This window comes from Canis lupus, chromosome 2 (assembly GCF_011100685.1).
Source record: "Canis lupus familiaris isolate Mischka breed German Shepherd chromosome 2, alternate assembly UU_Cfam_GSD_1.0, whole genome shotgun sequence".
Lineage (NCBI taxonomy): Eukaryota > Metazoa > Chordata > Mammalia > Carnivora > Canidae > Canis > Canis lupus.
The window spans coordinates 45,214,847-45,232,834 of record NC_049223.1 but is presented as its reverse complement, the minus strand read 5'-3'; the positions used below and the strand labels follow the sequence as shown (position 1 = coordinate 45,232,834).

At 39.4% G+C, this 17,988-nt stretch overlaps 1 protein-coding gene across 18 annotated transcripts in view; it reads left to right on the top strand.

The window, feature by feature from the left end:
• The window catches only part of PDE4D (phosphodiesterase 4D), a 1,400,346-nt gene that overhangs the window by 1,198,819 nt on the left and 183,539 nt on the right, over positions 1–17,988 (top strand). For 17 of the 18 annotated variants that reach the window (XM_038530654.1, XM_038530652.1, XM_038530653.1 and 14 more), the window contains 2 exons: positions 2,315–2,388; positions 6,808–6,857. In XM_038530654.1, coding sequence (XP_038386582.1) covers positions 2,315–2,388; positions 6,808–6,857 — 124 coding nt within the window. Of the gene's footprint in view, positions 1–2,314; positions 2,389–6,807; positions 6,858–12,785; positions 12,845–17,988 lie in introns of those variants that run through there. The other variant, XM_038530675.1, reaches the window with a different exon arrangement.

Sequence of the window (17,988 nt, the reverse complement as noted above, 5' to 3'; positions counted from 1 at the left end):
AGGGGGATACATTCTACATTCTGCCCTTTTGTTCTGTTTAAATTCTGTACCATGTGAAGATACAGATTGTGCAAAAGACATACATTAAGTTTAAGTTAAAAACTGAAACAAAATCATCTGATTTCATATCTTTATTAGTACAGTCAAAAGCCATTTTACAGAAAAGCGATTATAGTATATCTTTCATGAACTAAGGTTTCCTTTCAAATGCGCGTAGAGCATTGAATTACCTACAGCACTATTTCTGTTTACCTAGGTGTCAAATGCAGTGCACTTACTATAATTTATTAGAAATAAAGTCCTCAGAACTCTGAGGTTAAAATTTTGCCTAGAAAAAGGAGCATTGGGGTAGTGCAATGATCTTATTTAAAATGTTGTATTAGTGTATTTGATTTTCAGTTCTTAAAGCACAAATTAGGCCTGCCTGATTTAATGACAGGGGATCATTTATCAGACTTATTTTCTGCATCATTCAAGATTTCATGCCTAGTGAAAGACAGCGGGCTCTGATGTCAACAGTTGGCTATTTGAATACACCGTCATAGGCAGCATGACCTTTCAGTGCCGTAAGTTTATATGTGATAATGAGCCAGGTTTTTCCAGTGACTGAATTAATCATGGTTGGCACCTCAGGAAGCACCGTTAACTCCTTCAGGGGATAATGCTGTAGGTCACTGTCCCAGGGCATAAACAGCACCCCAGTGACTTATAAGAATTAATGCCAGTTTCAGAAATGTCTGAGACATTTTTGCCTTAGGAAACCATTTATGAAAGAAGAAAGAAAGAAAAAGAAAGAAGAAAGAAGAAAGAAAGAAAGAAAGAAAGAGAAAGAAAGACAAAGAAAGAGAAAGAAAAGACAAAGAAAGAGAAAGAAAGAAAGAAAGAAAGAAAGAAAGAAAGAAAGAAAGAAAGAAAAGAAAGAAGAAAGAAAAAAGAAAAGAAAAGAAAGACATTTAACTGACTTTAGTCTAAGTCAGTGCCCAATGAAAACATTCTCGATAGAGTTCTGGAACACTTGGGGCAATTATAAATTTGCTTTATATATTTTTATAAATTATAAAAATTATAAATTTTTATAAATTATAAAAATTCCTCCCCCCTCTGTTACCAGTGATAGGCATTGAGTAAACTCCCCATGCATGTGCCAAATCATTAATCTGTTGGTGTGTTGCCATAATGGGCTAATGTTCGCTGAGTTTTTCTGTTTGCCAGGCACTGTCCTTGGCACTTATGCTGTCATTTCATATCATCTTCACAACAACCCTCAGAGACAGCTATCACTATCCTTGGTGGTAGAAAAGGAAACTGAGGCACACAGAGATTATATAACTTGTCTAAGTTCACACACCGAATACATTACAGAGCCAGGCAGCCTGGCCTGTTATGTAGTACCTACTAGGACATTTGAAATCTGTGTTTTAGTGAAACTTCATATTCTGGCTGTCACCTGGATTACCTAGAGTCGCACCTAATACAGGCTCCACCCTGGGGGACACTTGCACATTCTAGTGGAAAGGAAGGCAAGTAAAGCCACTGTAAATTTTCTATCCTAGTTTTACTTCCAATCCTTTTGCCACCTTCTAGTTTTGCACTGGAATTAGAAAAAGAAGGATCTTCAGGGATAGAGGGACATATTGGTATGTTGTGTCTATGTATTCATTTATTCAACACCCTTTTTTTTTTTAGTATCTTCTATGGATCAGCTCTGTGCACATTGAGAGGGGGGTCCCTTTTTATGTGAAGATACATCCCTAAAAATATTACAATTAATGATTCAGATAACCTTTATAAAGAAAATAATTTCTCTTAGAAAACCGTGTAGCAAAGATGAAAAAACAATTAAAAATTCACCTAGATCTCTGACTTTGAAAGTCTGACATTCTTGATGAATATTTGAAGAGAACTCGGGAATATATATATATATTTAAAACCCTTAAAGCAAGAGTTTATGATTTTATATTATACTATGTCAAATCTGCATAAAATGCAACAGCCTTCTGTGTTCTGCCTGGGATATTGTTCTGGTGGCTGAGGAATCCAGTAATGTTGTAGAAACTACTGCTACTGTCATCATATTCATAAACAATGAAGAGAAATATCTGGAAAATCTTTGCTGTCTGGCCTCCTAGATTTCAAATAGATATGTATAAACTTCACTGAGGGCTCGAAGATTTTTTAGTGGCATATAAAACTAGATTACAAGCAATATCAAGTTTTCACTTTAACAGACTACTTTTTAAATCATCAAACCATCTTAAATTGCACGAAAGATGGCCGTGCTCCAAGTGGCTTAAAGAATCCCTTTTTGTTGTAGGTCTTGGCCAGCCTGCGAACTGTACGAAACAACTTTGCTGCATTAACTAATTTGCAAGATCGAGCACCTAGCAAGTAAGTTATCCTTTCCCCACTCCTTCTTGCTGAACTTTTAGACGGTGTCTTCTCCGTTGATTGAACTCAGGGCAATATATTAGATTTCTTGGAGTCGTTGCCATGTTGTCTAACCATTTACACTAAGTCATAAGATGTCCTGTTAATTTTCTATAAATACCTTGTAGTGATGGTTCTAATATCAGAAGTGAAGTAGTATGAGAAATAAATACGGTGATTGCATCTGTCAGAAATCCTCTGGCATAATCAGTCCTATGCCCAATTATTTACACTCAGGGTAACTTTATAGTTTTGGCTTACTTCATAAATTAATTATGGACAAAGAATCTCATCAAGACTTAAAGTCAATCCAAAGTCATCCTCTTAATTCTAAGATAACAATTAGTTGGAGAGGCATCATATCTTACCAAAGGTCTTTGATTCTACTGCTGTTACTGAATCTCAGATCCGGAGCGTCATGGGGCAATTATTAACATTGTGATTTCTGTGATAACAGAGAAAGCATTTGAAGGAAGGAAAGCTGCTATGGGACTTGATTATTATTTGGAAGTGCTGATAAAGGCGAAAAATCTCAAAAGGGAAAACAATTTTTCACAGTTAAGTGGAAAACTAAATATTCAAATATTCCTTATTTTGACAATCTATTATTAATAATAACAAGTGATTAAAATTTCAACTCCAAAGAATTTTCTAGAAAAAAACATTTTTAAACTCAATATTAAGAGGACAGTGACTAAAAATTTATTCGGAATTATAACTTATCTAAATGTATAAAAGAATGAAAAATCTGAATTTCCCATCCCCTAGTAATGTAATTTGCCTCCAAAATTCACATGTTCCACAATAAAAAAAAAAAGCTTGGCCATTATCCATGCATTTCCTGTGATAGAAAAGGTTTCTAAAAAGATCAATATGAATGCCACGATGCAAATAATTCGAATGAAACCCAGAAGTGTCAGTCCTTTGTCACTTTTTTCCAGGTAATGAATTTTTGCAGTCCTGTTTCCTCAGTCTGAACGTTTCTCACCTTCTCCTCCCCACCCCACCCCCACTCCATCTACTGGGCTAACTGTAATTCATACTTTAGGGTGCAGCTTAAATATAATTTATTTGGGGCCATCCTCCCTGACTAACACCCAACATACACACATGGCCACCGGTCCCAAACTTAATGGTATGCCCTACCATTCCTGTCTGGTGGCATCCTGCCCCTAACTGCTATGTTAGTACAGATGGCTCTCTACTCCAGGTGCCTGCCGACTTGTCTGAATGCCCCTTAAGATGTCAGTGTGCAGTGAGCAGGGCTTATATCTGGTTCCCATGTGCACTCCTGGTGTCTAGGTGTAATACCCAGCACAGAGAAACCACTCTGCATGTGCTTGTTGGCTGGAAGAGTGAAGGATAACGTAGCATGTGGAATCTGAGGGTATACTTGAGGTGTTTGTTCATTACCAAACATGTCTTCTGTGCTCCATGGCCATAAAATATCACACTGAGTTCAACAGCCCCATGGGGCTTTCAACTTTTGGTAACTCATAGGTAAGGCCTCCTCCTCTTTGGAGAGTCTCAGCCCCACAGGATGCATGAGATTACCTGGTGTCACTCCCAAAGTTTTTGGTCTCTAATATTATCCAGGAAATTCAGTCAAGATCTTTAAAAGGCAAACAGGAAACTATATAATGCACTTACACTTCCTTCAGACATGGTCACTTGGGTGTCAGCATCTAAACCTGTGGCAGGCAAGCAGTTGACCAGAAAGGTATGAAGGCATCAGACTGGCCTTCTGTCTCTAAAGAGATGATGTAAAGCCCATTCCTGGCAAGACAGAAGTTTTCACCTGATTTATAAGGACAAAGCAGATTAAAGTGGAAAAGAGTAGCTAGAGGAGGATGGAAACCCATAGCTGATGCCTAAATTTGACTTACTGTATGCCCAGTGACCTCTAACCAAACAGTATTAGCTGATAGACTCTAAATAAAAGCCTTTGTGGTCTCTCTTGTGGTTAATACAGATTCGTTCCTCCTTTACTGATTCACATCAAACCAACCTCTTCAGATATCAGAATAGTAAGATTCAATCTACACATGGCTAAACTCTGCTGTGTTCAGTGACAGTGAAATGGTTCTAACTCCGGCCTGTCACATGATGACCATGAGGGAATCAGAATTTTCCCAGCTGGACGCTTACAGTGCCACTAAAACATTTCCAAGCTTACCCATGGATTTCATGGAAGACATGTGCTATCTTGCACAATCTACCCTTTTTGTTTGCTCCAGGAAAGGAGTCTGTCCGGGAAGAATGCATGTGAAGCCTAGCCCTTGTGGGTACTCAAATGTGCATAGCTCACTTTGCTAGCCTACTATTGGTTCCTATCACCTTGCTCTTTCATGCCTTTGAGATTTCCAGTTCCAGAGTGGGTTCTGGCTCATTCTTCATTATTCATTTATCACTGTAACCATGGATCAAATGATTAATATTTTCTCCTTGTCATTATTTGTTGAAATATCAAGTTCCCCAGCTGTTGGATTGATATTTAGAGAAAATAATACATAACAAGTTAATAATTTGGTTTCCCAAAACAGTAGAAAAGTTTAAAACTATTTATTTGATACTGTTTTCAGATAAAACGCTTTCTAAATTTTCCACAGAGCAAGAACCACAGTAAGATATAAATTATTTAAATAATAAACTCTCAGCAAGATAACTATATAGAGATCAGATCTAGTTCAGGGTAGCAATTTAAAGCATTAACCTTTCTGTTTTATGAAGCATTTAGCAAGTTTCAAAGTTCCTCATTTCATTTACTAAAAAAGAAAAAATACTAAAATAATTTGATAGTCGAATTTTGGTGCATTTCCAGTGAAATGCAAAACTTCAATCCCAAACTGACATCAATAAACGTAAGAGCAGTGAGGCAGAGCAGATACTGACTGGAAATAAGGCAGTGAGAATTTACAGAGGACTAGATTGCAGTCCCCAAGTAGGAGATTTGTCATCTCAGGAGAGCAGATGTGAACAGGACTTTGCAAGGGCCTGGCATTTGCACAGATGCATGGCTGTTAGTCCAGTTTCCCCAAAACATCCTCAAAATAAGGCAGTGTAGCAGATCGCTGGCCCTAGAACTGGCCCTGAATGGTTGTAGTTAAAAATCTCAGCTCTCTTACCCTGAATGAGTGATTCGCCTTCCCAAAGCTTCGTTTTCCTCACTGGTAAAATTCAAACAATGAGATTACCTGCCTTAAGGTTTCTTTTGGGGATCAAAGTAGATGATTCATCTAAAGTACCCACTTAGCACAGTGTCCCACAGATCGTAAGTATTTGGTAAGTGTTGCTTAAGTGTTAAAGATCACTATGCAGTATCTTAAGAGCTTCCAACTATAAGTATCAACTTTATAAAGTTATATTCCATAAATGATATTCTTTTCAACATAATTTATTAAGCATTGACCGAATGCCGGATAGATTGTTCTGGATTCTGTAGAGAATACAAGTTAGTTTTATAACAGGGTTTTATAGGTCAAGGGAGTTATAATCATCTTGTGAAACTTGGGAAACATCTGAAAACTTAGAGAATACAAGATAGAATCTATTCAAGTACCTTTAGTGTATAGTGTTTCTAAAGTATGGTATTTCTATTGCATCTATTTGGACAAAGCATTACTATACCTCTCTAATGTGCATCAGAGATGTTTCTCAATGTGCAGAAAAAGAAAGGAAAGGGTTTAAATAGCTTCTCTAATTGTAATACAGTTTACAAGGAGTCATTCACTTCTGAGAACTTGTGCCCAAAATAAGAGTTTCTCACCACAGTATTTGGGAAACTACTTGTAGATTGACTGTTTTTCTTTTCTTTTTTTTTTTTTAATTTTTATTTATTTATGATAGTCACACACACACACACAGAGAGAGAGAGAGAGAGAGAGAGGCAGAGACACAGGCAGAGGGAGAAACAGGCTCCATGCACCGGGAGCCCGACGTGGGATTCGATCCTGGGTCTCCAGGATCGGGCCCTGGGCCAAAGGCAGGCGCCAAACCGCTGCGCCACCCAGGGATCCCCAATTGACTGTTTTCAAACGCATGAAGTCTGTGTTTGCTCTGTAAGCCCCAGTTTAGTTGAACGTAGTCAATCAATAAGAACTTCCTCCTCTATCATGTCCCTGTGACATTCACTTCAGCTTCATTTGCCCCAAAGTCTGTCACTATGAGATATAATTGTTTTCATTTTTGACATATGTGATCTGAACTATAGTGTAAAAGGTGCCTGGGAACTTAACTGGCTAGTCTGAAAGAAATTTCCATTTGCATGTCCTAGCTTAAAAATCATTCTTTAGATTAAAATGACATATCTGAAATGACTCCGTGGCTCCTCAAATTAATATGCACCACATATTTACTGCTGTACTTTTCTCTCTTTGTCAGAAGATCACCCATGTGCAACCAACCATCCATCAACAAAGCCACCATTACAGGTAAGGAAGATCTAGTAGCTTCCTCTTCCTCTGTCTGGAAAAAAAACATGTCTTCCAACATAAGACTGACCAATTTTATACTGCAATTCTGTAGTTTTAAAGAAATTGGTCCTTGTTCTCTCTCAACATAAGACTGACCAATTTTATACTGCAATTCTGTAGTTTTAAAGAAATTGGTCCTTGTTCTCTCTATTATCATGTCTCTCGTTGAGCCCACAAGTTGTCCGTTTAAGCTCGTACTTGGGAAATCTTTACTGATGTGCCATTTTTAAAAACCATTTAAGTCTGTGCTTGTACTGAGTTTAATATTGCTCTGGGCATTTGCATTTCAAGAGATAGAGTTACCTTCCAAATGTTGACCGTGTTGTTCCCAGGCTTATGCTACCAGCATGATATCAATGTGTGGTACTTGGGTTTAATGAAAGTGAAAGCATAAATAAAAGGGACCTTCCTGGTTAAATGATATCCCAGTTGTGTGTAGGAGGGAACCCTATTTCAGTAGTCCTGATTTGGACTTAGAATTCAGAATAAATTTGCTTTGGGAGGGGAGAGGAGAAGTAATTATACAACACAGCACAGTTCAGTGAGATCAAAAGAACAGATGTTTGGGGAAGAGAAGGGGAAGGCAGGATGAGGGACATAAAGTGCAAAAAAAAAAAAAAAATATCCTATTAGTCTATTTTGAACACCAGGCTTGACCTCAGCTGAACCAAAAACAGAACAAATGATCTCATTTTGCTGAACCTGAAACCAAATTGAACTCATTTAATCATTTCTTGAAACCCCAATTGATTCATTAAAATAATTGCCTGGAAAAGAAAACCTATGTTTTCTAAAATTATTACCAGAAGAAAATTAACATAGTCTCCAAATTAGCCCAATACTTGATTTGATTCAAGTGCCTTCCTTGGACTCCAACTCAGAATATTCTGAGAGCTCCTTATTAAGTTATTAGTGAGTACACTTTGCTTGAAAGTTAACTTCACTGTTCAGGTCAGCACTTTTCATCTGGTCTCCTTTATAACCACTACATCAGAGTTGATTCTGGAACAGTTGGTAATGCAGTTCTTTTCTGAATGTCTCTTGAATGCAATGGATATTAAATTATTGATTCTCTTCCCCATGCTTATCTTTCAAGATATTATTGATGATGATTTTCAGGTGTCATTTCATAGCATATGCCTGGCCCACCAGTTTTCTTCTTGTCATTGGTTGAGAGATGGACAGTAACAGAAATTCCTATATATCAAAATAACTTCTTCAAATAAAAAATTTCTTTCCAGACCCAATAAAAAAAAAAAATTTCTTCCAGAAAGCAAAATTCCATGTTGATGAGCCTATACTGAGATAGGGATGGAGAGGTGAATGGCTTTGTCTCTGAGCACTTGCCTTTTATGTTGAGGGACAAGCAGGCCAACCTTTGTGGCCATGCAGCTGGGGACTCTGGTGAGAGACACCACATGGAAGCTCGTCCCCAGCCCTGCCCTGGCCCCTAGATCTGACCTCTATAAGGAGGGGCCATCCTTCCATCCCTGCTATTTTTGCCATAGGCAAGACTCTGACATTGTGGTTTGAGCAGAATGCAGTGCTATTTTGGTTCCTGAAAGCTTTTGTAGCTTGAGGTCACATATGAGCCAGCCCCACAGGAGCATCCTCCCAGAAGAGCAGCTGTAGGTACCAGTGGAGATTGATTGTTGTGTCCATCAAGAGGTGGTGGGTGGTCAGTGGTCCGGCAGCTGTCCAGCCACTCTGGCAGATGCCTGGAAGTGATTAAAGGGAAAGTAATTGCACTCAAAGAGCACAGACTTTGTCTTAAACACATGTGAGAGACCCTCTAGAAGCTCCCAGACATGTTAACATAGTATTGAGGCCCAGGAACAATACCAGAGGGAACTGAAATCTGGGAATTAAGGTTAACATGGCCTCATTTGTACCCACAAGCTTCTGACCTGGGGCCTAGGGACAATGGGGCTACAGAAATATCTTATCTAGGAAGGGAAACTAATTAACTGTCATTAGCTGCTGAGTGCAGCCGTGTTCATCACAGAGCACACCAGGAAATTAACTAGAAAATGGAAGTCTTTTTCCTTGCCCTCACCTAGCAAACCAAGGTGGAAAAATGGAATGGTGGGTAAGGGAATGAAAGCAATGGCAGGGAAAGATTCCCCTCTCTGAGCCCATTCTGAAAAAGTGGGCCCTTAAAAATGTAAACTTTGACAGAAGTAAGAGTTGAGACACACAGAAAAGTGAAATACTTCCCGCAGCAGCTGACTCTGTTCAGGTCCTACTTCCAAGTCCACCCCCCACCCCACCCCATTGCTGGAACCCAGCTACACCTGTGTGGTGGTCCTGGAAAGGGCGGAGAAGAGTGTTACAAAGAGTCAGTGGGGCACCCCTTTACGGTGAACTTGACCTTCTTGGATATTTTGTTGAGGATCGAGAGGAAAAGTGTAGCTTATGGCAAAGTCTGGGTGAGTGGTCCAAAAGGCTGCTGTGGTGACAGCTCCAGGGACCCCTGGGGGGGTCGCCCCATAGAACATCGCTGACACGAATCCCTGGAATTGTGCAGCATGGGTGCTCTGCCTGTCTAGAATTCAAACCATGCTCTACCATGATAGCCACGTGGCCCTAGGCAGGCCATGTACCTTTCTCTACCTCAGTTTCCCCATTTATAAATTGGTTAACATACGTCATTTGTATGACGTCATTTGTAACATACGTCATTTGTATGACGTCATTTGTAACAGTGCCAAATTAAATGAGTTCACATGTGGATGCTCTTAGTGCGCAGTGCTTCTCAAAGTAGGCACTCAATGCATCATTTTCTCTTTTGCTTTGCCCTGGTTTTTATTCTCTGTATGGAGAACTAGCAGTGATGGAAAGAATAGGGCAGAGAGATGAAAGAAGGAAAGAATGAGTGAAGACAGCTTGTAGGGGCATAAAATATGGAGTCCCCCCCCCCGCAACTGGTCAAAATGGACAGATTTCCTTGGTATCTGTCAAAAATGGTCCCTCCAATTGCTCCCAGTGCTGTGCCCCTTCCTCTCCTCATTGCCACAGACATCAGTGCCTTTGTGACATGGGCATTGAAGTATGGTTCAGAATCTTTTTCAAAATCCAAGAACGTACATTGGAGTCATAGCTCTTTGAAGGAGCATAATGAACTCTCTAATGTTTCCACAAATCAACTGATTTTTTTTCAAAAAGAAGACTTAAGAACCTTGACGGTCTACATCTGTCATACTACGTTTTCTAAAGCTTTCTCCCAAAGAACTTAGAATAGCCTTTTCCCCTTTGAGGTTATTCCAGTTGACATGTTTTAAAGCCAGGGAAGTTTGATTTTGTATCACTGGAGTTAAAGCTTGTAAATCACTTGGCAGTTTTTGTTTTCATACCTAATAGGTAAAAAGGTGGTTATGAAATGATTTCACAATTAAAAAAAAAAGGTTCCAAATGTACATTTACAAAAGAGTCTTATTTACTAAATAGCTGTTTTGTTCTTTACTATGATGTAACAAAAACAGGGTGTGTGGCATTTGGAGCCATGGTGCGGAGCGTGTCTCTCTCATGTGCTTTGTTCCCTCATCAGAAGAATGGAGATACAAGTAGCTAGCTCTCCATGCTGTTGCAGAAAGCCAGGGAGATAAGTTAGACCAACGCCAGAAGTCAGCAGGTTATGAGTAACTCCCCAAGTGCTACTTCCTACGACCATAATCCATGCCTGGCATCTTTGTTATTGTTGTTGTTGTTGTTGTTCTTAAAGCAAATTTGAAAATTCAGAGGGTGGAGGAGAGGAAGACATTGATGGTGTATCAGCTTCTCTGGAACATTCCGTTTATGATTGTTTTAAATTGTAAGGACAGGACATTTTTAGGAATCCTTGTATTACGTAGAGCAAGGCTCACTCACCTGCACTGGTCCTTGAGGGACGTAAATAGAACTCAAGAGTGTGTGGAAACATGAGAGGGCAGCAAAGCGTCAGGGATGCCCAAGCCCTCGCCCGATGGGGCTGCTCTGTATTGGTTTTGGAGCACAGCCACATCTCTTTGGAACATAATTAGTCCTTCTGAGCATTTTGTTTTTCAATGATGTTAGCTCAGGAAAGACTCTCTCATAAAACCTTGTCGTGTCTTCACAATATCGCTTTTCACTATGTTTCTAATTTCCATAGTTTCGATTGCTTTATTAAATCATTTTCAAATTAAGGATTTTCACACAAGAATGTAACTCAGAGAAAATTTATTTAAGCTTCTCTATTGTAAAGATGAGAAAAAAGTGAGGGATGCCTGGGTGGCTCATTCAGGTTACTCTTGATTTTGGCTCAGGTCATCATCTCAGGGTCGTGAGATGGAAACCTGCACTGGGCTCCGCACTCAGCACAAAGTTTCCTTCAGGTTCTCTCTCCCTGTCCCTCTGCTCCGCCTGCTCATGTGCTCGCTCTCTCTCTCTCTCTCTCTCTCCCTCTCAAATAAAGATGAGAAATCTGAGACCTCATAAGAGCAAATGCTACTTAGACATAGATCCAAGGATAAATATCTGTGAGTCCAGGGGCCTTCTTACACCCCTATGAAATCATCCATCTTACTGGGGTAGCCTCCAGGCCCACCATAAAAGTGTATATTTGGGGAAAGTAAAATAAGAATTAAAGAATATTATTGTAATGATATTATTCTGAGCAATAGATAGAGCATTGTATTTCTTGTATATAAACTTGAAAATTAGAAAATATCATGTCCCACCTTCTCACCAGACAGGTTTTTATATTTAGAGCTGTTTTGATTATATTCACTAAATATAACTGTAGGCCTTCAGATAAGTAGAGTTTGGAAGTCTAAGGCAAAAGCTTTCGACTTGAGATTCTAGAAAATACAAGCTTTTCTCTCCAAGCAATAAAGTAAGTATAACTGCTTACGCTTTACCTCTAGAAGGACACAGGTGGTGCAATGACAAGCATAAAACAAAATTGGTTTTAGCCCAAAAAAATTTTTGGTGTAAGTCTCCACTCCATATTCTTTTCATCTTGAATATTCACAACTACTTAAAAAATGAACGTGCTCTAAATAGAATTTAGTCAGTTGGTAAGTAGAGGATTTAAAAAGTAAACCATCCAAATAGAACTAATCAGTCAAAACACAATGAGAAGAAACTTAACCTTGTACGTTTATTGTTCTTTCTAAAGCACACAGCCATTTCTCCAATTCAGTAAGTGGGGGAGAAACAAAGATATTTAACTGGAACAATTATTGTGTTTTATCTGGATAACCATTTAACATTTTGTGCTTATTAAAGAAAAGAAACCAAGAAACTATTTTATGGTGACAGTAATACTAAGTAGTCCTTTTAAGTCTCTGTGTGTGCCTGTGTGTGTGTGTGAGAGAGAGAGAGACAGACAGACAGAGAGACAGAACAAGTAGTGTATATAATATAAAAAGAAATAGATGTAATATGACAGATAATTGAAAGCAAGGTCTGCATAAAGAGGGCAAAAGGGGTGTAGGGGAGAGAGCCTGGGGAAACACTGAGCTACAATGTGTGATAGGGCAGTGTGCAAGAAGGAAGAAGGGGGGGACCAAGCTGTCCATGGAAGTCCTCCTCTACCAGCAGGCACTGCTTCATGTAATTCCTTTCCCCCCCTTTCTTTTAATAAGAGCAGATTGTAACAAGACTATAATAATTGCAGAAAATGAGAGCTCAGTTAGCATTTTTAAGAATATGATTGAGAAATGCCGAGTACATGTGGTTTAATAGCTTGAATGAAAAATTGATGAAGATTGTGTATGTGAATGTCTGTACATTGACTTTTTGGGAAATTTTTTTGCTTATTTTACTTTTACACTCAATACATCTAATGACTACCAAATGTTTTAAATTTTTAAGCCAGGGGTGCCGGGCAGTTCTGTCAGTTAAGCATTTGACTCTTGATTTCAGCTCCGGTCATGATCTCAGGGCTGTGTGATTGAGCCCTGCATCAAGCTCTGCACTCAGCACAGAGTCTGCTTGCCCTTCTCCCTCTGATCCTCCCCCTGCTCGTGTATGTTCTCTCTCTCTCCCCCAAATAAATAAAGTCTTTAAAAAATATTTTTTTTAAGCCAAAGGATGTTACTTTTACAAAAAAGTTAAAAGACTTTTCTGGACAAAGCGTTGAACTGAAAGATTTGCTTAAATGCATGGAGCATGACTATATAACTGTTAACACTTATCATCTTTTAGAGGTGTAAAAGTCTGTTTTCTTATAGCTAACTTGTCTTGCCTTTCTATACTTTTATTTAGATTAGTAGAGTATATGTGAAAAAGACCAAGTCTGACACAGTGACTTTTCAATCAAGAATTGAAGTCATATTTGATTTTTTTAAACAGTGAAAAAAATGCATAATCATGAAGAAAATAACTAATTGAATCTCTATTGCTTGAATCTCTGCTCTGGGTATTTTGTTATAACTGTAATTGACATAATTAAATGAGATTGCATATTCATTTAGTCAGCACAGTAAAAAGGTTATGAGTCAAACCATATAAGTCGAAACCCTAGCTTTCCTTTTATTAGCTGTGTAATTGTGGTCAATTTTCTTAAATTCTCTAAGCTTTTATTTTCTCGTCAGTAAATCCTAAGTCAGCAATTGGTACCTAGAATGTATTCAACAAGTGGTAGGCACTATAAATGCTCTCATTTTATTATTATTCTTGTCCATTTGGTGAACAAATGTTTTCTATATGGCCTGCCATAAAGTTGGTGCTGGAGATCAAGAAATGAGTAAAATGTGACTACTGGCATCAAGCAATTCACAGTCAAGGGGAGAAGGAATCGTGACTAATTATGTGCCGGCAAAGGGCCATGATTGAAGCAACTTCAAATATATGTACCACCTATGGAAAGCTCCCTGCTGAGCTTTGACGAATGTAAAGTTCTGCATTTAGGTAGGAGATGATCCTCTGACCCCAAGGGACCAGCAAGAGTAAGGGTAGAAGCACAGAATGCCTGTCAGATCAAGGGACTGGGGATAGTAAAGAGCAAAGAGAGTTGAAAGTGTATGGATCAGCTGCAGGAGCAGATTAAAGCAATTGTGTAAAGAGTATTGGAGCCAGTGTTGACCGTGGTGGACTTTATTTTATGGACAAGGGAAAATCATGAATCATTCCTGTGCAGAGAAGCAAGTATGTATTTTAGAATGACAACGTTGGAAGCAATACAGAAAATGGCCTGGAAAGGGGCACCTGGGTGGCCCAGTCGGTTAAGCCTCCAACTCTTTGATTTTGGCTCAAGTCTTTATTTCAGAGTCATGAGATGCAGCCCTATATCTAGCTCTGCGCTGAGCACGAGTGCCTGCTTAGGATTCTCTTTCTCTACCTCTCCTTCTGCCCTTCCCCCACCTCTATCTCTAAAAAGGAAAGAAAGAAAAAAAGAAAATAAATGGAATGGAAACAGACCAAAAAGCAGAGAGCAGAGGCAGCCCCATACTCATCAGGAGGCTGTTACAGGTCAAGTACCCGCTAAAGGTAATGCAGCTCTGAACTCAGGTGGTGGTGTGGCCAGTGAAGATGAGGGAATGGACTCACAGCTCTTTTCAGAGACCAAGCTGAGAAGACTCGACAGGTGATTAGATTGAGGATTGATGAGAAAAGACGGGAAAGTTGAAGTCATACACACAGATGTTCATCGCAGCACATGTGTATATGCATCAAAGATCGAAAACAATCCCAAATGCTAAATAACATATGAATTCTATTTAGGTACAGAAAAATTCTATAATAAAAAGGTTTTTAAATGATTTATGAGAAAAATTTAATCATGTCAAAATGCTTCTATTTTAAAGAATATATGATAAAGTGCTACGTGGGCATTAGGCACATATTTAACGCATTTTAGTTATGTATGATAGATTTAATTTAAGACATTTCTTAGCTGTTGACTAGTGAGTAGCAAGAGCAAATATAGCTTTACCATTTTACATAGAATCTAGTGACAAGCATGTTTGTATTTCCCAGGTCTCAGTTATCTGTTTGTCTTTCCCCACAGAGAAAAAGCACTGATGAAGTGCTGCCTACTGATACTTCAGTATTAGGGAGCCACAGTGAAAAATTAACTGTATTTTCAAGTAATAATAATAATACCCCTTGGATAGGACAGTATCTACTGAACCTGAGCCTGTGACACCAATGGCACGACTGTTCATTATTCTCCCAGTGATCAGCAAAGCTGCCATGAAAAGAGAGGATCTGAATGTCCACTAAATCCACTGCAGCCAATAACCCTTCCTCACTGCCCTGAGTTTGAAAAGGGCAGTATTTCCCAAGCTCTCCTGGCTAAAGAGATCACCAGGGGTTGGTTGAAGACAAATGTAAAAGGACAGATTTCCCAGACAGTCCAGAAGCTTTGGGATAAGGCTCACCATCTATATTATTAATGAATGGTGAACCATTTGATCAGCCAAATTTGGGAGAATAATGGAATATTGAATGTTGTGGGCGAAAGTACCACTGCACAGTGTTGCCATGACGTTGCTCATAATTTGTTGGAAAATCACTGTCTTTCTGAAAAGTGTATTAGTGACACCCACACCCCCATGTAACAAACAATGCAGTCTAGGATAAACAAGATACTATGTGTGAAGTGCTGTGTGATTAGGAAGGAAAGACAAGGTGATATTATTATCAGTCCAAACCACGTCACTGTGGTCGTCATCACTGGGCTGTCATTGCTGTTATCTCTCAAAATGTATACAAGATTTTAATTAGCTCAGCTCGCTCTTCTCTTGGAAGAAAACGAAGTATCATGTCCATTTTTGTGTAGGGGGTAGGAGCGGGCTTGGGAAATGTTATGTTTAGTAACTGTATCCTTTTTGTCTTCTTAGACACAGTACCAAGTTTCCTTAAAAAAAAATAAATAAAAGAAAGAAAAAGAGAAAGAAAGAACAAAAGCTCCATTCTTAAGTCACTCCCTTTACCCACAAAGTGCTTCCCACCCATATATGCCTTAGAGAATATTCTAAGCCTACTCAGAAAAACATTACTGTGGTGGAGCAAAGCAATGAAAATTCTTTTGGGTCTAATTTCCCAAATTTTACTGGTTAAATGTGACAAGGAATTGTTTGACTCCATGAATCAATGGGGAGTTCACTTCTAGCAGCCTTCTTTACCCATCTAAGAAAATGTTTTTTTTTTTAAATCCATTGGCTATGTCATGACTCCTAATATTAATGAAAGGTAACGTTTTCTGACATTTAATATGTACTAAAGACTCTACACGCATAATCTCCTTTAACCCTTATGAGAGTCCAATATACAGCCACAAATGACAAAGGATAAGTTACAGCTGACTCAAAGGCATATCGTTAAGGTTTCCTTTCTTTAGATTTATTGACATGTGCACAAAAAACATACGCAATTTGTGTCATCTGCCCTAGGAGAGTTATTCCCTAGGTATTTCTGGAATTTCTTTTCTTGTCTCTTATTTTGTTTTTAAAGCAGAGCAGAAAATGAATGTATATGATCCTTTTACTGAATGGATATGAATGCAGAGTAGGACAAGAGGATGGTTAAGGTCTATGGATCCAGACGACCTTTTTGGGAAACCCTAAGAATTCAGTTACATAAGCTAAGGGAAGGATTCCTGCCTGGGACGTAGAATTCCTCAAGGATTCTTTAGTTCCCACAGTCCTGACTCCTCTGAAGTACCCGCCAGCGGTGAGAGTGTCCAGGGCAGGAACTGACGCAGGGGAAAGGCCGCGTGGTCTGTGTGAGAAGTGCCTCAGGTGGGGTATATCAGAGGTTTGGCAGCCGGGGCACTGGGTCAGGCACAGTGGGCTAAACATCTGACTCTTGGTTTCAGCTCAGGTCAGGATGTCCGGGTCCTGGGATCGAACCCCGCATCAGGCTCTGGCCGGGTGTGGGGTCTGCTTGGGGTTCTCTCTCCCTCTCCCTCGGCCCCTCCCACTCATGCTCACTCTCTCTAAGATAAATAAATCTTTAAAAATTTTTAAAAGGAAGGTTGAGTGCCTGAGACTCGGCACTCACCGTGCTTCTAGGATCACTCACTCTTAACCCCTGAAATAGCAGTTTTTATGGACTGATGAGATTCATCATCTCTGTGTTTTAGATTCACCATAGGCTCTTCATACCCATGATCATTTTCTTGGGTTCTGTTTCTAGCTGTGAAATTCCTGAGCTCTCTATCCTCCGGATGTACTTCCTCTAGATATTTCTAATGTTTAAATAAATATCCAGTGCTACGTAGTGTGTTATCCTCTCTCTCTCTCTCTCTCTCTCTCTCTCTCTTTTGTGGTTCTCTCTGAGCACCATGGGCACTCTGGAAGTACTTCTAATTCAGTGTATTTTGCACGCCTCACCCCCTCCGATATGTTTCTGATATTTGCTACTGCACACTTGAGTTGTCCACGTGGAGAACCTCATTTCTGCGTGCCCTCTTGGGTTTGCCCTTTCTCTGTTTCTGAAACATGAAAGATTGTGCTTAGGCTCTGAGATCCCAATGAGGCATAAAATATCTCCACTGAGCTTTAGAACCATCATCCTGGAGGTTCTCAGAACTGAAAAAGATAAAATGTGCCCTATTGATTGACAAAGAGCATTAAGTTAAAAGAAAACAGAGGGTTTGTAAATAAATGGGTAGATGAGTAGCTAAATAAGGAAAGGAGGAAAGAAGAACTGAGTCAGGATGAGACGTCTTTTCCCTAGAGAACCAGGAAGCAGTCGACATTGTCACGTAGCTGAGACTGGAGAGGGTCTGGGGACCCAGTTCATGAACTTAGGGAAAACTTAACCAGCACAAGAAAGTAGCAGACAGAGCAGTAAAAGAGGAAATGTTTTCCATGTTACTAGGGAGGGAAACGGAAAAGGACGGGTCCTGGAATGGAGAGCTTGCAGTGGAGGAACAGATGAGGGCTTCTGAGGTGACTATGCGACTGTGTTCTTTAACTAGAATTGTTCATCTAGAAATAGACCTAGGTTTTCTCTTCCTACAGGTTTTTATTTTGAAAAACATTCCAAACTGTTGTAAGTTTTGTTTGCTTGTTTGACATGTAAGTCAGAACCTGGCAGGAGGGAAAAGGGGAATTGGGGTTTCACGGCTTGCTCTCCTGCTCATGCACTTTGTGATCATAGGCAACTTACTCTATGC